At 46.3% G+C, this 24,340-nt stretch overlaps 1 protein-coding gene across 1 annotated transcript; it reads right to left on the reverse strand.

The window, feature by feature from the left end:
• Window positions 1-1,649: 1,649 nt before the first annotated feature.
• On the reverse strand, window positions 1,650-24,325 carry GPR55 (G protein-coupled receptor 55). The gene is made up of 2 exons (XM_027963983.3): window positions 24,034-24,325; window positions 1,650-10,322 (listed from the first exon to the last, which is right to left on the reverse strand). The coding sequence occupies exon 2, from the start codon at window positions 10,312-10,314 to the stop codon at window positions 9,268-9,270; it is 1,047 nt and encodes a 348-aa protein (XP_027819784.1). The 5' UTR covers window positions 10,315-10,322; window positions 24,034-24,325; the 3' UTR covers window positions 1,650-9,267.
• Between the last annotated feature and the right edge of the window lie 15 nt (window positions 24,326-24,340).

The raw sequence follows: 24,340 nt of genomic DNA on the forward strand, positions 1-24,340 counted from the left end.
TTAAGTCTAGAAACCACAGGCCACATACAAGATCTACAGGTGGTATGGGTTCAGGACTCACCCTGTTCTCTGATCCCCATGTATTCAACAGCTCTCAGAGGGCTCTGAGCCCCCAGTCCTGTCCTTTTTGTCTCACACAGGAGTGGACACACAGCGGCTGTTCAGGAAATAGTGGACTTGAGTCGGAGCTGAAAGTGCTTCCGTTGCAGAAGCGAAGGGCACTTGCCCATCAGGACTACAGGACCAGGGCGCACTGGTGAGAAGTCTCTTCTGTTACCTCTACCTGAAAAGGAAGCCAGGTTTTGTGTCCAAAGGTCAAGTTAAAAAAAAAGCCCTGTGGGATTAGGGGCTGGGGGGTACAGAGGAGTGTGGGCTGGGCTCAAGATTAGAGCACCAGCCCCCAAATCTGGGAGAGTGCAGACCTGGGCTGGTTGCTTGGAACAGCCAGGACAAGATTCTGCCACCCCATGGAGTGTCAGGATGGCCAAAGAGAGCCTCGGGCTTGAAGAAGAAAGACCACTTAACACTGAGTTCTCAGGGGCTGCAGGGAGGAGCTTCTTGCCCAAGTGTTTGAAGAGCCTGTTACATGGACACCGTGGCTGTGACTAGTAGAACCTGAGACTCAGAGGCCCCTGTAAATAGGGCAGCCATCAAGGGACCCCATTCCAAGGGCTTAGGCATGTCCTGGGAGAGGGAGCGAGCCCCAGATGATGGAGCTGGAATATATTGTATACTGTAATATACAGTACTGTAACACAGAATATACTATAATACTGTAGCTGGAGCTACAGAAAGGCTTGCTGAGCTCAGAGCAGGTTATGTATGCATTGAAGAAACAAAAGAAGCACAGTGATTCTTTTGTTCCAGGTCACAGAGTAAATCTGTATGCAAGGGACTGAACTGTCCCTCCCCTGCAAAGAAAACTTCTGTGTTAAAGACTTAACCCCCAATGTGATTGCATTTGGAAATAGGGCTTTTAGGAGGCGATTAAGGTAAAATGAGGTCGTAAAGTTGAGACCCTGATCTGACAAGATTGGTGTCTTTATAAGAAGAGATACCAGAGCTCACATGCTTGTCTCTTTTAAGAAGAGATACCAGAGCTCACATGCTTGCCTCTCTTGCCCTCTCTCCCTGCCTTGTGAAAGTGAAAGTTGATAGTCATGTCTGACTCTTTGTGACCCCATGGACTACACAGTCCATGGAATTCTCCAGGCCAGAATACTGGAGAGAGTAGCTGTTCCCTTCTCCAGGGGATCTTCCCAACCCAGGGATCGAACCAGGGACTCCTGCATTGCAGGCAGATTCTTTACCAGCTGAGCCACCTTGTGAGAACACAGTGAAAAGGTGCCTGAAGGCCCTCACCAGAAACCACATGCTGCGGGACCTTGAACTTAGACTGCAAGAACTGAGAAATAAATTTCTGTTGTTTAAGCCCCTCAGTGTTTTGTTATGGCAGCCCTACTGGTTAGGCACTAGTCTCTTTCTAGAAATGGGTTTGTAGCATGAGATCCCAGGGAGGAAATCTTCCTTGGTGGTCCAGTGGTTAAGACTTCACCTTCCAGTGCAGGGGATGTGGTTCGATCCCTGGCCCAGGAGCTAAGATCCCACATGCCTCGTGGCCAGAAAGCCAAAACATAAAACAGAAGCAATATTGTCACCAATTTAATGAAGACTTTAAAAACTTAGGTTCACATCCAAAAAAGTCTTTAAAAAAAAGAGCAATATCAAGAGTTTCCAGCTCCGTGACATCAATTTTCATCCCCATTTTATCCACGTGACTTCAATGTCCCAGCCTTTGAAGTCAAATTTTCTTAATACTCCAAGAATGATCACCTTGCTCCCATCTTTTATTAGTTTGCAGGAGTGCATTTTCCTGCCAGTTTTCCCTCCCCAAGTACTGCTGGGTCTCCTGCCCCCGGACGTGCTGACAAGGTCCCCATAGGCCTCCTGGCTTTGCATTTACACCTGCTCCGCTCTGCTGCATGTGCGTGATTCCAATCAGTGAGAGCCGAACCCAGCTACCACTGGAAGTCTGTGCTGAGGACTCAGAAAAATGGGAAGGAAAGCACAGCCAAGAGGCCTGTATCTGCTGTTGGAGGTGGCCCCTCCCAGAATCCAGGGCCAACAACATCCTGCACATCTTGGGAGTGGTCTGCCCACCTGTCTGGTGCCAGGTCTTTTGGAAGCTTCCTTGACCATCCCAGACCCTTGGCCATGAGGCCTCTCTGTCCTTCAGGGAAGGACGAAACCCCACCATCCACCCTTAGAGCTGTGGTTGGACCTGGACCTCACACGATGGTCCCTGGGTCACTGGACGTCTGTATGTTTCCCAAGTCAGGGTCATTCAGGCACCACCAGCCACGACAATCAGCTTCTTGGATCCTCTGCATTTAGCCAGGTCAAGGCTGATAACTGCATATCTTCCCTGACTTCTCTGTGGCTTCCACTGGCCCTCACACCTTGAATGAAAGGCCATGCACACACGTGTTTGTGCACCACCATCCACAATGTGCCGCCTGCAGAGAGGGCTCTCTGGCCGGGAACACACTTCACAGAGACATCCATTACACAGACGCACCCTGAGGTCCCTCTTGCATGACTATAGTTGCCCCTCGGATTCCCAGCCTCCCTGCAGGGTTGCTTGCGAGGGCCACAAAACAAAGTCTGTCTGAGGCTTCAGGGTGAACTCAGGGCCCCTCCCCTGAGTTTCGAAGACCTCAAAGCCCTGAGGGGCACGTTTAGCTCCCGATCAAGCGCCCTATAGGCTCTCTTAGTGTCTTTGTGTGGAGGACACATCTCGCAGGCTTATGGTGGGGGGCGGGGGGGCGGGGATGGGATGCTCAGGCCAGTGTTAGGGCAAAAAGACGTCTGTTGGTCCTTCCACCCCAAGCTCCTGCGCCCACCTTGACCTGCCTGCCATACGCTCTCCATCAAATGTCCATTCACGGCTCTGCATTCTGTGAACACTGGAGAAGCTGCCTCTAGGTGAAAAAAAGCAAGAGGCGGCTGTGATGGAGGTTTCAGGGGTTATTCCCAACCCCCCTTTCCCAGATCTTCTGTGGCACTTTTCTGCAGACCTTTGAGTCCTCTATGCCCCTCAGAAGTGGGGTCTAATAGTCGCCCTGGAAGGTGACAGCCCAGAGCACAGCCTACGCTCTTGGGTTGATGGAGGGGGTTCTGATGTGGGTATGACCGCCATCCCCATACGGTTCCTATGTGGGAACGCCTCTGTCGCTACCTCTTAACTGTTCTGCACACCAGACTCTCCTCACACCCACACAGTTGCGCCTCTCAACTGTTCTCTTCACTTATCTTTCAACAGAATGCTTTTTAACCTCTGTTAGTCTCTACAGTCGCCCACCAGGTCTCAACCATTTCAAGCCTCCGTGCACTCTGTTTATTTGTGGTAACGAGGCTGTCATCTCACTGCAAATGTCATTTGTATCCTGCGGCAGCTACATAGCATTCATACAACGACTCTCGGCTTCACAGGTCTCCGGAGAGAGAGAGACTCAACAGGAATACAGTGGCGAGTGTAGTTTGTGGACTAGCATTCTCCATGTAAAAGCTCCTTGCAAGCCGATATTCCAAGGGAGGGTCCATCCTTACCCCCTGAAGGGACATCGTGGTCCAGACGTGGGGTGGCTTCTGGGTCAGCCGAAGATGGCTGTTGTCTTAGCCTTCTTGTGCTGCCAGAGCAGAATACCACAGGCCTGGTGGCTTTAACAACAGTTCTGGCAGCTGGAAGTCCAAGATCAAGGTGGCAGCAGGGTTGATGTCTGCTGAAGGCTCTCTCCTTGTGTTGCAGAAGGCCATCTTCTCACTGTGTCCTCAAAGAGCCTTTTCTCAGTGAAAGGAGGGGGAGGAAGCAAGCATTCTCGTGTCTCTTCCCATAAGAGCCCTAATCCCAACACAAGGGCTCCACCCTCAGGACCTTATCTACACCTAAGTACCTCCCAAAGGTCCCATCCCCAAATACCATCATACTGGGGGTCAGGGCTTCAACATACAGATTAGGGTTGCTGTAGTTGAGTCACTAAGTTGTATCTGACTCTTTGAGATTCTTTGCAACCCCATGGACTGCAGCACTCCAGACCTCCCTGTCCTTCACTATCTCCCAGAGTTTGCTCAAGTTCATGTCCATGGAGTCAGTGATGCTATCTAACCATCTCATTCTGTGCTGCCACCTTCTCCTTTTGCCTTCGATCCTTCCTAGCATCAGGGTCTTTTCTAATGAGTTGGTTCTTTGCATCAGGGCCAAAGTATTGGAGCTTCAGCATCAGTCCATCCAATGAATATTCAGGGTTGATTTCCTTTAGGATTGACTAGTTTGATCTCCTTGCACTCCAAGGGACTCAAGAGTCTTCTCCAGCACTACAATTCAAAAGTATCAATTCTTGAATTCAGCCTTCTTCATGGTCCAACTTTCACATTTGCATATGACTACAGAAAAAGCATAGCTTAGACGCTACAGACCTTTGTAGGCAAAGTGATGTCTCCACTGAATATGATGTCTCTGTTGAATATGCTGTCTAGGTTTGTCATAACTTTCCTTTCAAGGAACAAGCATCTTTAACTTTGCAGCTGTGGTCACCATCCACAGTGATTTTGGAGTCCAAGAAAGTAATAAACCTGATTTGGTGGGGAGGGTGGGTAACATAATTCAGTCCACAACAGCTGTCACGGAGCAAGGGTGTCCCCAGTCGTCCCTTGGCTCCCAGGCCATAGCTGGGCTGGGCTTAAGATTCTGGGAGGCTCAGGAGAACGGCCAGCACCTGGCTGTTCACATTCTCCAGGAGTGCTGGATGGGTCAGAAGGACTCAGGTGGGATGAGGCATGAAGGAAAAATCAGATCTAACCTGGGCGAGATGGACTCACTCAGTGGGCAGTCAGAGCAGGGAGGGGTCATTGGTGGAAGGCTCCTGGAGAACTGGCCCTGTGTCTTCAGCCTGCTCACGTCAGCAGGTCTCCTGTGCTCGGCTGCACAATGTGTGCAGAGGAGCCAGAGCCTTTGGAGGTGGCTCCAGCGTCACAGTGTTGGTGAGACTAGATGGCGGTAGCAGGGTGCAGTGGACTCAGCACCACAGCCTGTGGGGTCCGTGTGGCCCAGTTGCCACCAGAGAGAACCAGACATACCCACGTGACTGTGAGGAGCTGCATTGTGACCCTGCAGGGTCTGGCTCCTGGCCACTTGGGACAGGTCCCAGCTATGCTCGTGAGGCCAGAGTGTAGTTCTCTGTGGTCCCAGGCTCAGTGTCTAGGTGGCTTCTTTGACCTGGCGCCTTCATAGTTCCTTTGACCAAGATTACTGGGTCACTTGACGAGGGCCATGAGCTGCCAGCTCTTTTCTGGAACCAATAAGTATAGCCTAACACAAGGTTACTCAGCATCACAGGAATCTATTTATTACTCAGCATCACAGGAATCTATTTACTTGGAAAATCAGATCAATCAAATTTTTGTTTCCAATTAATTGTCTCAGTTTCACACATGTCCGTACACCGAGTGTATCTCAGAGTTTTTCAGATTAGGAGTACAAATAAGGTGACACCTATGCCCGGACGACATCCCTAAGGCTGCACTGATTTTAGTGGTGGCACTTTTGGCTTTTCCACAGCTGTCCCCAACTCACTGAATGCTACTTGCTGCAGGTGGCTTCATCAGCACCCTGATCCTAATCCTGCCCCTTTGCCCCTTCTGTGCCAGCTGGGCCTGACTGCTGATTATGGGCCAGGCTGAGCCCTGAGGGTGGACCCTCCTACAGAGCAGCCTGGCCTGCAGCACTGGACCTGTGCCCAGCCCCGCCCCGCAGGCCAGGGTGGGTCCCCCTGGGGAGAGAGAGCAGGTCCATCTCCTCCCCTGAGAGTACTGGGATCAGTCGCAGGGTCCCCAAGGCTCACCCACAGGCCCACAGTTTTCACATCCACTCCATACCATCACAGCCCCCCAAGGACCTACACCTAACAGCTAATTGCACAATTTCTGAGTCTAGACTCCCCTCCCTCCCTCTGTCTCCTGGCTCAGGCAGAGTCATGCTGCCCACAAGACAAGACTGTATGCTTACAGACATCTCCATCACTGGGGATGATGGGTTGTCAGGGTCCCCTCATCACTGGGGATGATGGGTTGTCAGGGTCCCCTCATCCCTTTCCTCTCTAGAAGCCTGTCTGGCCCTGAATGCAATGGTGGCATCAACTGTCCACTCAGCTCCACCAGGCAGGCTCCCAGCTTCTGGCGCAAAGAGAGAAACTGGGGGAGGGGCGACTCATAACTCCACCCACCATGGCCTCTGACCGCATCCAGCCGAGTGTCCTGCTGATGCATGTCTGTCTTTCTGAGAGTGGCACAGGTGTGCCTCCGTCCAGGATGGCTGTGGGACTGTGCAGCCCTAGGCAGGAGGAGCAGTGTCCGGGGCTTGGGGCAGCTGGGCAGTACTCATCTCGGGGTCCACAGAGCCCTGACTCTGTCTGGCACCCCATGCAAGCCCTGTCTGAGGGGCAAAGTCTCTGGTCCTGGGCGTGATCACTGCTCCATTTCTACCCTTTCTTCTTCACCCTTCCCTCCAGCCCCACGGAGTGGGACCTGACCACTGACCACAGGGGAGGCAGGAGAAGGCGAGGCTCCTCCTTGTCAACAGCTCTCGGTGAAATTGAGGGTTCTCAGGCAGGAAGCCACCTTGCCCTCCATCCTTCCTGCCGCTCCCACCCCCACCCCACACCCCACCCCAGCAGAACCCCAGCACTTCAAGACTTGGGCGATTACCCAAGCTCGCCTCCTCCCCACTCAGGGTTTTATCTAAATCACCCTCTTCTCCCCACTGCATGCCCCCCATCCCCTCCCCTCTTATGCTGCAGGTAGAAAGTGGCTGCTTTTCCTCCTAAAGACTTCCCCTCTGTGCACATCGTCTCATTCATCACATTTCATCCCACTCACTCCATCTTGCAAACCACCCTATAATTTATCCTGATAATCATTTCACTCCCCAGAGCAGCTGAGTCATCGGCAGGCTTTCAGCTGTCACTGCCGTACCTTGTCTAGAGTGTCAGAGAAGCCCAGTCCAAACCCTGAGTCAATCATTTACAGTTTCCAACCAGGAACTGCTAGGAGCCCTGTTTCGTTGTGATGGGTCCTTCACCCCTGTCCCTGGCTCTCCCATCTTCTCCCTCCCAGCCACAGAACAGGGACAGCTCTGTGAACAGTGCCACCGTGGCCAGCTGCCTAGCCAGGACTCTGATGGGCAAGTCAAACACCTTGCTGTTCTCTGGCTGTACCAAATCAAGCCAGCTTCCTTCTCATCATTCTCAAGGAAATTAATCCAACTAAATCTAAAACTGAAACTAAACCAACAACATCCCAGCCTGTTCAAGAGAGCAAGCTGGTCATGTCCGGGAATTTTCCTCTCCCAGGCTTGTCGCTACTGCCTCGCCTCCCCCCTGGGCCAGTGCTCAAACTCCACGCAGCGGGTGCTCAGATAGCAACGAGGAATGGGCTGTCCACTTCCAGCCCTCGGCCTGTCGCCTGCCTTTCCCAGGTATATGCTGTCCCCTCATGGCTCTCAGGTGCCACCAACAGCTTTTCACTCTGTCCCCGCTGCTTCCACACAGTGCCCACAGCTTCACACAGCCTGGTCCACGCCAGTCCCCCTCAGTTCCTCGGCAGCTTTCTCCTGGGGACAGGAAGGTTTGGGTGACCTCTCAGGCCTTTCCAAAGCCCATAGAAAACTTGGGGTTCTCTGTGCATTCTTACTCTCCCCAGTCACCCCCTCTGCTGGCATCTCTGTGTGGTCATTGGTCAACAGAGCCCCAGAAGAGACCAGAAAGTCCAACCACTCCACCCCGGGATTCCCAAACTAAAAAGGAGCTTCATCAGTCCCTCCCACTCCATCTTTCCTCCATGCCCAACTCTCCTGATTCTCTCTCTTAACTCTCTTCCTTTCCAGAATCTTCTAGGCCAACAGAAGGACAGAGGAGAGATGGGAAACAGCCTTATTCAGACGGTCCCAGTTCTTCTGCCTCGTACGTTTGTTGTTGTTCAGTTGCTGAGTCGTATCTGACAGTTTGTGACCTCGTGGACTGCAGCACACTAGGCTTCCCTGTCCTTCAGTAACCCTCAGAGTTTGCTCAAACTCATGTCCATTGAGTCAGTGATACCATGCAACCATCTCATCCTCTGTCGCCCTCTTCTCCTCCTGCCCTCAATTTTTCCCAGCATCACGGTCTTTTCCAATGAGGCAGCTCTTCGCATCAGGTGGCCAAAGTATTGGAGCTTCAGCATCAGTCCTTCCAATGAATATTCAGGGTTGATTTCCTTTAGAACTGAATGGTTTGATCTCCCTGCAGTCCAAGGGACTCTCAAGAGCTTCTCCAGTAGCACAATTCAAAAGCATTAATTCTTCAGCACTCAGCCTACTTCATGGTCCAACTCTCACATTCATGCATGACTACTGGAAAAACCACAGCTTCAACTCTACCAACCTTTGTCGGCAAAGTGATGTCTCTGCTTTTGAATATGCTGTCTAGGTTTGTCATAGCTTTCCTTCCAAGGAGCAAGCAAGCATCTTTTAATTTTGTGACTGTAGTCACCATCTACAGTGATTTTGGACCCCAAAAAGATAAAATCTGTCACTGTTTCCACTTTTCCCCTACCTATTTGCCATGAAGTGATGGGATCAGATGCCATGACCTTTGTTTTTCAAATGTTGAGTTTTAGGCCAGGTTTTTCACTCTTCTCTTTCACCCTCATCAAGAGGCTCTTTAGTTCCTTTTTGCTTTCTGCCATTAGGGTGGTATCATCTGTATATCTGAGGTTGTAGATATTTCTTCTAGCAATCTTGATTTCAGTTTGAGCTTCATCCAGTCCAGCATTTCACAGGATGTACTCTGCATACAAGTTAAACAAGCAGGGTGACAATATACAGCCTTGATGTACTTCTTTCCCAATTTGGAACCAGTTGTTTCATGTCCAATTCTAATGGTTGCTTCCTGACCTGCATACAGGTTTCTCAGGAGGCAAATAAGGTGGTCTGGTATTCCCATCTCTTTTAGAATTTACCACAGTTTGTTGTGATCCACATAGTCAAAGGCCTCCTGCTTTGGAGACTGAGAAATCGAGAATTCACCTGGGTTCTTCAGAGTTCCCCAGATACTGACACTGAGTGGCTTATGTCAAGTTGTCTGAGTTCAGAGGAAAGGTTTTGGGGCCACAGTGAGCAAAGATGGCATTCAAGTAAGCATCAGAGGGAGGGCACACCAGTAAATGCACCACTTGTCAGCCCACCACATCAGAGCCCTGGGAAGGGATATTCCCTATGGAATTTGGGTTAAGGTTTCCTTCCTCCAGGCATGACTTTTTTCCCTTAACCATGGTGTTCATGGTATCCTGGTGGACTAGCTGGGTTCTGGAAGGCCGGTGGGTCATGATGTCCACGCGGAATTCTTTGATGACAAAGTAGTAGCAGAAAACATCCAGGCAGCAATTGAAATTGGAGAAACACATGGACAACTGCAGGAACAAGCTAATATTCTGCTTGGTTCTGCACTCCACGATGAAGCCATTCCTCACCAGGAACTGCAAGAAGAAACTCAGGTGGACAGGGAGAAAGGAGACCACAAAGACAGCCAGGTTGACCGCAATAGTCCAGATGCAGGCCTTCTGCTGGACCCAGTCATGGGTGTAGTCCTGACGAGCAACCAGAATGTGAATACTCCTGGAGGAGCAGAAACCAATGATGCTCATGGGAAGAAGGAAGCCAAAGACCTCAAAAGGGAAGAAGACCTTGGCGCTCCAGGTGCCATCAGACATGTTATGGAAGCATGTGTAGTTTTCCACTTTGCCATGGAAGCTATAGACAGGAGTGCTCCCAACCCACACCAGCACCCAGATGATACAGCAGATCCCAAAGATCTTCCTGGGGGACCGGATGTGGCTGACCAGGATTGGGTACCGGATGGCCAAGAATCTGTCCACGCTGATGAAGCAGATGGTGAAGATGCTCCCATACATGCTGATGAAGTAGAGGCACTCCACCAGAGTACAGAAGGGAAGGAATGAGCCCTTCCTTTGGGACAGGAACATCTTGAATGGGAGGGAGAGCACCAGCAGGAGGTCAAAGACTGCCAGGTTGATCATGTAAATGGAGGTGGCAGTGTAGCAAGGCCACTTCTTCTTCAGGAAGGAGCTAAAGCCTCGGATGGCGAGCACATTGAGGAGCAGACCAAGAAGGAAGGTAGGGATTTGGACAGCCAACTGCACGGTTTTCATCAGGTCGTCCACATCTTCGAAGGAGCAGTTCTCGCTCTGGTTTTGCTGGCTCATATTCCTTCCTACAATGTCAACAATAGATGAGATGAAGCTCCTCTTACTCTCTAGAACTAATGGAGTCAAACAACTTTGTCAAGACTCATGAAAACATCCCCTTTATCACACAGCAATCTATGCTCTCCGAACAACAATTAGAAAACACAGGAAGGAAAATCACCTTCTAATTCTGTTGCCCAGATGTAATCACTGTGATATATATATATATGGATATATATATTATATATACCACACACACGTGTGTGTATGTGTCTTTATCTTTTACAAAAACAGAATATGCATGACCCTTTCTCTGTTCCCTTTTCTCCTATCAGAAGTCTTTCTGTTGAAAGTATCAGCAAGACCATAAGTCCTGACCCAAACTGGTTTCATCAAAGAGAGAATTTCACAGAACTGGAAACAAGAAAACTAGGGCACTGCTGACTTGAGCTGCAGATTGTACAGCTTCAAATGCTGTTTTCAGAACTCAGTTTCTCTTTGTATGTTGACCCTCTGCTCCACCTCACCCTCACCCCTAAGGTTGGACAGAGCTGACCCCACCCCTAACTGTAGGGCTGGTGGCAATCAGTCCATCACATTCCCAGGACACTGTCATTGGTTCATTTATAAGCCCAGGGGTGAATATTTGACCCAGAGCAGATGAAAAGTAATGAACTTCTTGCTTGGGTTTCTAGGAAGGGTGTTGGGGCTTCTTCTTGGGGATTTGAAATTCGGAGGATAAAGTCTGAAGCTGCTAGAGCCTCTTGCTCTCCAAGAAGAAAACCACACAGAGACTGGAAAAACATGGAAGAAAAAACATTCCCAAAGGAAGTGAACTGAGGGCTTGTGCACGTGTGTGTGCTCAGTCTCTAAGTCATGTCCAGTTCTTTGTGACCCCATGGACTGTAGCCCACTGGGCTCTTCTGTCCATGGGATTTTCCAGGCAAGAATACTGGAGTGGGTTGCCATGCCCTCCTCCAGGGGATCTTCCCCACCCAGGGATCGAACCTCCATCTCCTGCATTGCAGGCGGATTCTTCACCACTGAGTCACCGGGAAGTGAAGTGAAGGCTTGAGATCTCCCTAAGGCAAAGAAAGGCCTTTGAACAGAAAGAAAATTAAAGCTGGCTTCAGGAACAAGAGGTCCGAGGTTGCAGGTGTGGCTGCAGATAGTCGCTGGATACCAGCAGACGGATAGAGATCACAAGCCCTTGGGAAGGCAGCAGTTGAGTATTTTTAAGACCCTGTATAGAATATCATTCCCAAACCCTCTCTAACTGCTGGCAAAAACAGAAATATATATATATATATATATAATCCATTGAGCACTATATAGTAAATACATAATATACATTATCTGGTGCCTTTTCAGAAATTCAACACTTTCCTATGTGCTAACTTTTCTTATAGGTTTATGTCATGGAAGATCTAAGAAAAGGTACTGACTCATATTAAAAGCTTCAGACTCCTGTGGTCTGTGTGAATGGCACCTCCTGGAGTTGTGCAGTGTAGGTCCCAGGTGTAACTTAACTGCCGCAACCCTAGGAAGCCTGGAATAAATTAACTGCAAGCTGGCGGGTTGCCCCCTCCTGACTGAATATCCCAAACTATCCAACAAGCTTATCTCAAAAAAAAAAAAAAACAACAACAACAGCTAGAATAGTTTGGAAGCAACAAGATAAGTTTGAAAAATGACAAAAAGAACAGACAAGAACCCAATTTGGATCTAACTGAAAGTGTTGCAACACCAAAGAGGAAGACTCATTTGGCTAAGAGAAGTCACCTTCAACATCAGAAACAACAAAAAACCAAGAACCACAAAGATAAGAGCAAATACAAGCTTGTGCTTAAAGAGAAAGGAACTTGGAGCATCCGTTTGGGGCTGGGTCATGCTCAAGCAGACTCCATGGGTGAACCCAGCTCACTGCTTCTGATTCAAAGATTAGAACTAAAGTGGCCAAGAAAAAAAAATTAGTGATGTTTAAAGATAAACCCAAATTCAAGCCCAAAACATGGCTGAATTGAGCAAATTGATGAAAAACTAACAGAGGAAAAAAAATGGTTCTAAGATGCCAGGACTTGTCTGAATTGACTGTACCAATTATTCGTGTGGAAAAGATACAAGTCAGCTATCAGTGTCCTCCAGCAGGGAAATCCTAAAGGTCACATTTGAATTGCTGAACGACTTCAAATGTGAGCTTTTCAAATGTTAATTTTTGAAGCTAGAAAAGCACACCATGGATTGGCAATAAGAAATTAGGTTGAAAAAAAAAATACTTCCAGCTAATGGTAGAGTGAGCAAAGAATCTGAAAAATTAATCCCCTGAATTCCCTCTGAAAGTTCAAGGAAACCATCTTTTTAAAAATCTTTTTTCTAAAAAGATCAGGAACTTCATTGGAATAGGATTAAAAAAACCTCCAGGCTGCAGCAAGACATAAAAGTCATTTTTTCCCCCCAAAGATGGACTGCAAATAAAAAGCAATCCACTTGTAGTGGTGGCTAGCAACCACCCACTCTAGACCTGTTGTCTGGGGCTGTTGATGGCACCTGTTCTGGCCAGCTCTGGGATCCGCTGAAATCAACTGAATCAGCTGATTGAATCAACTGTAAGATGGTGCAGGGGTGGAGGCCAAGAAGCAAATGCTGAGACAGTATTAGACATTTGACAGATATATTAAGGGAAAGGCCGGTGAAGGATAAAAGGCGAGAGACAAGAGTGTACGGGCTTCCCTGGTGGCTCACTGGTAAAGAACACATCTGTCAATGCAGGAGGCTGTGGGTTTGATCCCTGGATCAGGAAGATACCCTGGAGGAGAAAACGATAACCGACTCCAGTATTCTTGCCCAGAGAATCCCATGGACAGAGGAGCCTGGCAGGCCACAGTCCATAGGGTCACAAAAGAGTCGAACAGGACTTAGTGACTAAACAACAACAAAAATAGGAGTGGACAGGAAGAGCCCTCAGACCGAAAAGCAGTCTGACACCTGTGTAAGGAGAGAGGGAAGGAAGAGTTGGGTAGAACTTCAGACCATAGCGCAGCTCTGAGAATGATGGGCCAGGTCATCGAAGAGACCAGAAGCACAAGTCACCTGTTCAAGTTCCATGTCCAGCAGGAATCTCCCAGGACCAGTGCCTTCTCAGAGCCCCATCATTGGGTAGAACCAGCCCAAGGTGGGCATGACCCCAGTTGGATTGTCAGTCACCAGGGCCCTGGTCCCAGCTTCATACTAGGAAGCAAATAAGATGAATGGCGAAAGGTCATGGATCAAGCAAATTGGGTCTGTGAACAGACCTGAAGGGCCTGAGAGGAACTTTGTTAACCACAAGCAGCTGGTGCCTGAGAGGTAGGCTGAATTACACCACAGAGATGAGAACTTGGATTAGAGAAACCATGTTTTATGCAGTTTTTGGAAAGAAAGTCACTCTCAGATGTCCTACTTACATCTTTGTGCTTAGTCGCTCAGCTGTGTCTGACTTTGCGACCCCATGGACTGTAGCCCGCCAGGCTCCTCTGTCCATGGGGATTCTCCAGGCAAGAATACTGGAGTGGGTTGCCATGCCCTCCTCCAGGACTTAACATCTTTAAATGTCACTAATATAAAAGCTTAAAACATTTGTGAATAAATAAGCCAAGTTTCCTGGAAACCTCTCTGAAAAAAATTACACCAGAAAAGTTTCAAGGGGTTAAATTTGAGCACAAGAACTTCATGCCCAATTGGGTGGCTGTTCAGGTGTGAAGATCAGAGAAAGCCAACTAGGTATGTATGGCTTCCGGGGGGACGGAGTGGGGAAGCTGCCTCCAAGAGGCAGAACTTTAGCTCTCCAAGAGATGCCAACAATAAAAGATGCAAACATCAAGATGGGCAAGTTCAGAGAATCAGAACAGGAAACTGGAACGAGACCAAAGCTATGATGAATATAGTTACAGATTTAGAAGAAAAAAAAGTAAAAGACATCTTGCGTGCATGCTAAGTTGTTTCAGTTGGGTCCAACTCAGAGCCACCCAGTGGACGTAGCCCGCCAAGCTCCTCTGTCCATGGGATTCTCCAGGCAAGAGTACTGGAGTGCGGTGCCATGCCCTCCTCCAGGGGATCTTCCTGAACCAGGGATCGAACCAGCATCTCTTGAGTCTCCTGCATTGGCAGGCGGGTTCTTTACCACTAGTGTCACCCGGGAAGCCCCAAGAGATCTTCCATGTCTTTAAAAAAAGACAAGCTGTAATACCTCAGATAAAGTAACGAAGAAGGGAGACGTTCTTCGGTTGCAGAGGGCAAGCATGACAGAGAGTACTGGGACACAGGAAAAGAAAACATTACATAAAAGGGAAATTAAAAGTAATTGTTCTGTCTTCTTTTTTAACTTTGATAGTTACAGAAAGCATAAGGTTTTTTAAACCTTGACCTAACAACTGACTATTAAAAACAGCATGCTTATCCTCAAAATCACTAAAATTGATAGAGAGAAACAAATCAGACAAAACAGTCAAGGAGTAAATAGAATGGGGAAAAGCAACCAAGCATAGAAATTACATCAATAAAATCAATTACATTCTCCAAATAAACTTTGAAGATTTCAAATTTAAAAAATTAACCAATGTTTTCAGTTCAATTACAAAATAAAATGCAATTCTTTCTTGCTTATAAAGGACACACTTACTTAATGACAGAAATATTCAAAGTAGAAGTCCCATGATGAGATATCAGACAAATATGAGCAAAAGGAAAGTCCGAGTGGCAATATTCATACCTGGCACTGTAGAATTAAGAATAAAACTACGCATCAGGATTAACAGCTTATTTTATGTTAATAAAAGAAAAATTGTGAAGACAAATATAGTAATTTTATGTACTAGATGTTGTATACAAGTACATAAAGTAATACTGTTAAAATTCAAGAGCCATTGGCAAAAATATGGCAGTTTCAGATTTTAATATGGAATAGATTTGAACAGATCAAATTGGCAAAATGTAAATTAGGATACAGAATTATATAAATAATGTAATGAATATAATTTAATTAATAGCTCTTAGATCTTATTTTAAATAAATAAGCAGTCTGTTTTTTTCTCAAATATCCGAGAAAGAGTTGTTAAGATAAATTACCTGTCTAGCAAGAACAAAGCTTTCCATTAAAAGAAAGGCAGAAATTTTGTGGGGTATATACTCTGACCACAATACAGAGAAGCCTAGGAAATAAAAAACAAAATTGGCTTTTAAAAAACTAAGTAAAGCCAGGATTACAAAACAAAATGCATGGGGCATAATCAAGAATGACAAGAGCTTTCTGGATTGATTGCTTAAAAAAAATTTCACAAGATGCAGCCAGAACTATTCTCAGAGATAAATACATAACCCAGACAGCTTGAATTTTTTTTTTTAAAGGAAACTAAATAAATGATTGAAACAGTCAACATGGGCATTTAGGGAAAAAAAGAACACTAAAGTAATAGAGAAATTGGGGAAATTTGTATAAAGATAAAAGTGAAAATAAAAGAATTAGCAAAGAGGAAAATAACCAAAATCTGTCAATTTAATTTTTTGGCAGAGAGAGGGAGTTGAAGAGTAAATTAAACAATACAAACACCTCTAATAATTGTGATCGATAAACAAGATTCAAGCAAAACTAGAAATGAGAAGGTCTTCTAAGACTAATAGAGGAGAGAGAAAAAAATAAAAAGAAATTACTGTATTACTAATCCACTTAAAAACCATGAGGTAGTTGACAATTTAGGGGCAAAACATAACTTACCACAATTAATACAAGAATTAACACAAGTGGTATTGATTAGATCAAAAGCCATGAGTAAAACTGAGAATGTTATCAAAGAATAAATAGATTTTAATATATCTAAAGGTGGGGGGCTCTAACATATTTTAACTTTCAAGGACCAGATAATTCCCATACTCTTCAGATACACAAGATAATGACAATCAAGAATTTGTTATGAAACTAATTTATCCAAACACCAAAACTTGACAAATGAAGCACAAAAGAGGAAAACTGCTCAAACGCATGTATGAATATAGATGCAAATATCTGAGTTAAAATATTACCAAATAGAACTCAATATACTAAAATTATAGCTCATCATTTTACCAAGTCATATTCACCATAGAAATGTAAGACCTTTTTCCAATGTTAGGAAATTTGCTAATACTGTGCGTTACATCATTAGGACAAAAATGAAAAGCCATCGCATTGTATGATAGTTTTTCCACAAGTCATTTAAATGGAGGAAGAGAAGGATACTTCTTACACCTGATAAAAGAGTAACCTGTTCACATTAACAGCCAACTTTGCATTTAATCGGAGAAGGCAATGGCACCCCACTCCAGTACTCTTGCCTGGAGAGTCCCATGGACGGAGGAGCCTGGTAGGCTGCAGTCCATGGGGTCGAGAAGAATCAGACACGACTGATCGACTTCACTTTCACCTTTCACTTTCATGCATTGGAGAAGGAAGTGGCAACCCACTCCAGTGTTCTTGCCTGGAGAATCCCAGGGACGGGAGAGCCTGGTGGGCTGCTGTCTACAGGGTTGCACAGAGTCGGACACAACTGAAGCAACTTAGCAGCAGCAGCAGTTGCATTTAATAGTTTAAAAAACAAAAAAAAACAAAAAACAAAAAGAGGCATTCTTATTGAAACTGGGCACTTGCCGACAACCGGAAGTTGCAAGTAGACAACCAACAGAAACAGTAAGAAGAAATGAGGTATTCCCCTGAATCAAAGCAAGCGTCCTTTTGAATCCTGGTTTGCTCAGACTATGGGCTTCCCTGGTGGCTCAGCAGTAAAGAACCTGCCTGCCAATGCAGGGTATGCAGGGTCGACCCCTGGGTCAGGCAGATCTTCTGAAGAAGGAAATGGCAACCCATATTCTTGCCTGGGAAATCCCAAGGACAGAAGAGCCTGCTAGGTTACAGTCCATGGAGTCTCAAAGAATAGGATACAACCGAAAGACTAAGTCTTAGGGTATATGACCAGTAGTGGGGTTGCTGGGGCATATGGTAACTCTGTTTTTAGTTTTTTAAGGCACCCCCATGCTGTTCTCCACAGTGACTGTATCAGTTCACATTCCTACCAACAGCGCATGAAGTTTCCCTTTTCTCCACACCCTCTCCATCACGCTGGTGGACCTAGAGTCTGTCATACAAAGTGAAGTCAGGAGAAAAACGAATGTCGTATATTAACGCATCGATGTGGAATCTAGAAAAAATGGTACAAATGAACTCATTTCCAGGGCAGGAATAGAGAAACAGATGTAAAGAATGGACATGTGAACACAGAGGAGGAAGGGGGAAGGTGGGACGAATTGAGAGATTGGGACTGACATATATACACTGCTGCTGCTGCTGCTAAGTCGCTTCAGTCGTGTCCAACCCTGTGCGACCCTGTAGACAGCAGCCCACCAGGCTCCCCCGTCCCTGGGATTCTTCAGACAAGAACACTGCAGTGGGCTGCCACTTCCTTCTCCAATGCATGAAAGTGAAAGGTGAAAGTGAAGTCGCTCAGTCATGCCCGACTCTTCGCGACCCCATGGACTGCAGCCTACCAGTCTCCTCCATCCATGGGACTCTCCAGGCAAGAGTACTGGAGTGGGTTGCCATTGCCTTCTACCATGTATAAAATAGATAGCTAGTGGGAACCTGCTGTATAGCAGAAGGAGCTCAGCTTGGTTCTCTGTGATGACCTAGAGGGATGGGAGGGTGGGGTGGGAGGAAGGTCCAAGAGGGAGAGGATATATATATATATGTACACACACACACACACACACACACACACACATATATATATACATACAGACACACACACACACACATATATATATATACAGCTGCTTCATTTCACTGTGCAGCAGAGACTAACACAACATTGTAAAGCAAATAAACGCCAATAAAAATTTTAAAAATCAATCAATAAAAAGGGAAAAGTATAAGAACAATAAATAAAAAATAACTCAAATAGAAAGCTTAGTCAATAAATGATGTTAAGACTAGCAGTGAAGAATTTGAGGGCTAAAAACTAACTTTCGAATCCTCATCTCATACCAAGTAGAAAAAGAAATTCCAAATTCATAAGTGAAAAAAACTTCAAGAGATCAAACCATAGAAAAACTACATGAAAACTTAGTTAGTGGCCAATTCATAAAAGCCAGTGGAAGGAAGGAAAAGCTCTTTGCAACTTAGAATAATTGAAAAGCAAAAGAATCAGAAAACAGATAGGACAGGTTTGACTGTACAAAAATTAGAAAATTTCTTTTTGTTTAAAAAAGCTTAACATCTAAGAATATATTGAAGGAAAGAAAACACAACAAATAAGTTAGATAAATGATGTTCCTTTGCTATGAAGAGTGTTAAAAGATGAGTAATATCAAGACACACAATAGATTAACAGAAAAAGACACAAGTGGTTCCCATAAAATTTATGAATAAATAAATTTTTTGCTTATATTATCTAGAGATGCTGACAAGGATTCCATAAAATAATAATCAATATGCTAGTGAGCATACAGATATGTACCCAAATTTGGGAAATTGATAACTTATATTACAGGCCCTAGAAATCTTTTTTAGGGTTTCATTCAGTGATTCTAAAAATTTACCTTAAGTAAATTATGCAAAAAAAGGAAAAAATGTGTACGGAAATATGTTCACTTTAGCATCTTTTTCTGATAGCAAAAAATACACGCATTCATTTGAATGTCAACAAGAGCTCAATTTCACTACGGTAAATCTACTCAATGGAAAATTTTTGCCTGACTATATTATGTTTATGCTGACTACGTTAAATAAAGAACCCACAAACTACAGAATTATACATTCAGAATGATTTCAAATATGATTTAAAAAACCCACGCACAGGGAAAAAACCTAGAAAAAAAATTTCCATATGTCAAACACTGGTTGCATTCAAACAGTTAAATGGTGAGTGATTTCTAAATCTTTTATCTTTATCTCTCTTTTTCTTTTATGTGTGTGTGTATTTTTCTAATTAATAATAAAATGAAAACAACTTTTAAATGGTTTAATGTATTAAATGCTGGGGTAAAAGAAAATTAGCAACAGCTTTTGACTTTCCCTTCAAAGAAGCAACATCTGAGTGTGTGTTGGAGGCACAGCGGGGACGGAAGGGAGGTTTACACAGAATTGAAAGGAATGCATTGAACTGAAAGATGCTCAGCTGATGAGGCACACATCTTGCCAGGTCAAAGATGTTAACACGTAGCATCAGAGGGACTTGAGAACAAAGCATAATATGACAACGAATTGGACAGGCGAGAAGCTGGTGCCACTTAAGAGACCAGAGAATAGCCACAAGAAACAAATCCATGATAAAAGCAAGGTTTCCTCTGTCTGCATGTCAGTCATCACATCATCAAAATTGTGTGTAACAGAAGGGGAAGGGCTTCCCTGGTGGCTCAGATGGTAAAGCGTCCGCCTGCAATGCAGGAGACCCGGTTTTGATCCCTGGGTTGGGAAGATGCCTTGAAGAAGGAAATGGCAGCCCACTCCAGTACTCTTGCCTGGAAAATCCCTGGACACAGTCCACAGGTTTGCAGATCGGACACGACTGAGCAACTTCACTTTCAGGAGGAAGGAACCGTGTGAAAGAGACTCAAACTGCCAGATGATCATTCAAGGGCCAGAGAGTGGGTGAAGAGGAGGGAAGATCTTTTAACACAATTCTCCCAAAGTTGCGAGAGCTATTAATAGAAATAAATGTAGTCCTTAAACTTGACTATTTTCTAGAGTGGTTATTTAGGCTACATTATCTTGTCTATTTTAAAGGGACAAAAGGAAGAGAAAATTCACTATAGAAACAAAGAGAAAAAAACTGCAACACCTCAATATAGAGAGTAGAGGGGCAACCCCATGGAGGTTTAGACAAATGTAACAATTACAATCAAATCATAATCAGTTCAGTCAGTTCAGTTCAGTGGTTCAGTCTTTTCTGACTCTGCGACCCCATGAATTGCAACACACCAGGCCTCCCTGTCCATCACCAACCCCTGGAGTTCACTCGAACTCATGTCCATCGAGTAGGTGATGCCATACTGGCTAATAATTTTATTAACTACAATACTTCCTGTCAAGGGGGGAATCTGATTTAAAAAAATTAAAACCCAATCATCTTGTGTTGATAAGAAACACCCATAAAAAAAGGTATAAGCTGAGTAAAATGATGAGATCATCTATGGATTATCAGATACACAGACCACTAGAAAAGAAGGAAATGTGACGGTGTAATTTTTTTAATATGGAGACCCTACAAGGTAAATGTTATAATAAACAATTAAAATATAAAATCTATGTTCCATGTACTTCTGTACATGATGGGAACAAGCAGAAATGCAAAACAGTAGAGAAAGAAATATAATTGTAGATAGAGGACCTAATGCTCCCCTCTTAGAATATCACTGATCAAGCAGACAGAGCTGTTTAGAGCTCTGAGCAGCTCAATTAATAATGTAGAACTAACAGTTTAGTGAGGACCAAGTCACGGATCGAGGGAATACGCTCTGTTATGGAGATAGCAAGTATCTTTCATCAAATTCATCCCATTCCTAGGCCCAGCCAAGGACGCCAAGGCAATGGCAATTTCACCCTTCAGTTTTCAGATCCTTTTCCTACAGACAGTAAGAAAACACAAGTATTTGCTGCAGCACTGATGGTATTAATCATAGTATACAATAGGCATTTTCATGCATTCTTGTTAAGGAGTCTCTTAAGTAGTGTGTCAAAGATAGCGTCAGAAGCAGAGTGCCAAAATATTGGAAAGGAACAAATATTTACAGATAAAACACCAGTGAAGTCACAGCTGAAAGGAAAATCATTTTTAAGTATTCTTGCAGACAGGAAAGACAGCGAGAAATGAGGTGAACCCGGTTACACACAGACACTCTAGAAGAGGAACATGGGGGACATGTGACAATTGGCCCTTGCACTGCACCCAGGCCCCAGAGGCTGTCGGTCTGCAGGGGCGTCATGTGGAGAGCCTAGGATGCCCCAGCACAGGAGGACATACAGGAAGGACTAGCATTGCTCATAATCCGTAGAAGTATAGATATTCTTATAGCTATTCCAGAGATGTCATCTGGAGATGCCTCCATCATTCTGGAGATGTTATATCAGCATCTCCAAGGCTCGAGACAGGCGCCACTGTATGACTCCATGGGGCCATAAGAGGAAGTTTCAGATGCTGTAGGAAGCAGATCTATCTTCCACTGGAGTCAGAGAGCAGGCCAACTGGCTGTGCAATGAGCTCTCTGTCCCCAGAGATATGCAGGCAAAGGCAGAATATCTGTTTATTTGGAATGTTATCAAGAAAATCCTCATATATGAAAGGCTTTAAAAAAAAAAGGCTGAAATAGAATATTCTGGCAATATGTGTTCTTCTAATGTTTGGTGAAGAGAGGAAACATCTTGTACATGAAAGAGGATGGGCCTGGGAGCCCTGAGGCCCCTGCGCTGCTTCTGCTTCTCTCTGGCTGTGGGGCCTCTTTCTGGCCTGTCTGGCTTTTCTCATCCACACAGCACTAGCCAGCCCTGAGGACAGGAGCCCGTGGTGGCTCTCTGACTGCCAACTCGACCCCACGCTGGGCTGTGATTCTTGCAGCTGTCAGGACCCAGGGCTACCCACACCTTCAAGGACCCAGCACCCCTCCTGGGGCAGCCCTGATCCACGTCTGCACAGCAAGAGCATCTAAACCCAGCTGTGTGGCTCAGACCAAGCTACCCTTCCTTCCTGGAAAGTCCTGGCTTTCCCAGAAAACACCAGCAATATGCAACTTTAGGTGGTTTGCAGGCTAAGAAGCTTCTCTTGTGCTGCCAGATCCTTCATCCACACACAGAGAGGAGGTGTGAGCCAACTGAGAGTGGGGAGGGCCAGCTGGTGGCAGAGCGGCATCAGTACAGCTGGAGGGGTATCATGGCAGGAGGAGCATCCTCGCCTGCAATTCCAGTTTTCTCTGGGCAAGCAGTGGTGAACCCCGAAGGCAGAAAATAAACATTTATTTGAATGCAGTTATATGCTACTAACACCACAGTATAAGTAAACTCATCAGTTAACACCTGAGCTGGGCTTCTGGGGATCATGATTAAGAAAGAACAGGACACAGGGGAGGGAGCACACTGACAGAATCTCCGGGAGTCCAGAATTTTGCTATAGCTGCACACTAAGCTTGGTGAGGGTGGAGTATGGGTGGGTGGGGGAGTGCAGGCACGAGCTCGGGGATTTGAGATGCGGCCAGTTCTGTGCTAAGTGCTCTACAGAGGGAACTCAATACGTTCATTCCTGGGATGCTATTATAATTATGCCCATTTTATAGACGAAGACAATGAGGCTCACAGAAACCAAAGCACTCCCCCAAGCCCAAACAGGTAGTGAGGGGCCTCCGCTGGACTCACATTCTGGACCTCTCCATCCTTCCTTTACCCCACCCCCACAAGCATCACCAGCAAGTTGTTGTTTTGTCTCTAAATTGTATCCGACTCTTTTGGGACCCCACAGATTGTAGCCCACCAGGCTCCTCTGTCCATGAGATTTCCCAGGCAAGAATACTGAAGTGGGTTTACTTCTCCAGGGGATCGTCCCAACCTAGGGGTCTAACTTGCATCTCCTTCATTGGCAGGCAGATTCTTTACCACTGAGCCACCTGGAAAACCTATCACCAGCAAGAAGATCTGGTAAATCAAGGGGGTTATCCATCTGGTAAACCCCTTTCTGACTCCTTTCAGCAGCTGGCACCACCCAACAGAGTCTGATCCCCTCAGACTCACCTCCCATCTTAAAAACCCCATCCCTTCCTTCAGTCCACTTCCACAAACCACCAGCATCATCTGATGTGATTTCCCTGCTATGGCCAGGTGGTGCCACCTGCCACTGGGCCAAGTCCCTGCTTTCCTCCAACAACCCCAGGACAAGGACCATATATTCTTTGCGCTTTATACCACCTCATGAAGATAATGCAAAACAGACCCTCAACAAGGACTTATTCAATCAAAGAGGGACCGAGTGAATGACCTGGTCTGCAGCAGCTCCAGGGTGATAGGTGTCCCCTGTGCAGCTGGGATGACTGGCCAGATTCAAGAGCACCAAGCCTTCTGTGGAGCCCAGGGCTGCACTGTGCGCACCTCCACCCCTGCCTCACCGCCCCGGGAGCACACAGCTTATTCCAGGCCAGTCCTACAGACATTCCCTCACCTCCTGTTCACTTCCACTCATAAGAAATGCTGTAACTTCCCTTCTAGCTTCTCCAAGAGACACTTGATGAGGATTGGAGAATAATCTAGTTATAACAGTGGCCATAGCTTGCTGAATGCTTACGGGGTGGGTGGCTATGGGACAAGCGCTTCCATCACTTACTGCTCTCAAGAGCCCTGTGAGGAAGAAACTCTTATTGCTCCCATTCCCCTGAGAGGTACACTGAGGCCAGGGAAATTACCCAGCTGGCAAGGGACTGGCCTGGGCTCCTGAGTGCAGCTCTAGCCTTCCGTGAGCACTTTGCTCAGTGGCTGCAGGGTGATTCCTAGAGCTTGTCATCTTGGCCTCTTGGTACTTTCCCGGCCCTGATTCCGGGGCAGCAGGCAGCCGACCCAAGGGAGGGAGGTGGGGACACGCAAGTCGAGCTCCCTTGGGGACGGCTCCTGGGCTGCCTACAGCGAGGTTTCCCCAACCAGCCCATGCTGCCACTCTGAGTCAAATCGGGAGGAAGTTGAGGATTCATAGAAAATGTCACCTGCAATCAGGGACAGACCAGTCTTCCCCTGCTGCTGCCGCTGTCACGAAGGCTGCCCGGGGGTCTGCTTCTGTCCCTGACGTCTAAGACAGCCAGGCAAGTCGGGGCAGGTGCCGATGGAGCCCAAGCCCCGAAGGAGAGTCACCCCGTGGTCCCCGAGACCAGCGTCAGTGGGTGGACTCCGGGTGCCTCGGGTTTTCTGAGCCTCCTGGGGGCTGTTACCTCCTGGAAGTCCGGTGCAGCTGAGCAAGGTGTGAGATGTCATTTCCCAGCATGGTCTCCACCTTACTCTGGGGAGAGGCACTTC

The sequence above is a fragment of the Ovis aries genome, chromosome 2 (genome assembly GCF_016772045.2).
Source record: "Ovis aries strain OAR_USU_Benz2616 breed Rambouillet chromosome 2, ARS-UI_Ramb_v3.0, whole genome shotgun sequence".
In the NCBI taxonomy this organism is placed as follows: domain Eukaryota; kingdom Metazoa; phylum Chordata; class Mammalia; order Artiodactyla; family Bovidae; genus Ovis; species Ovis aries.

Coding starts and splice junctions, on each gene's coding strand:
- GPR55 (XM_027963983.3), bottom strand. CDS start 10,314: ATGAGCCAGCAAAACCAGAGCGAGAACTGCTCCTTCGAAGATGTGGAC.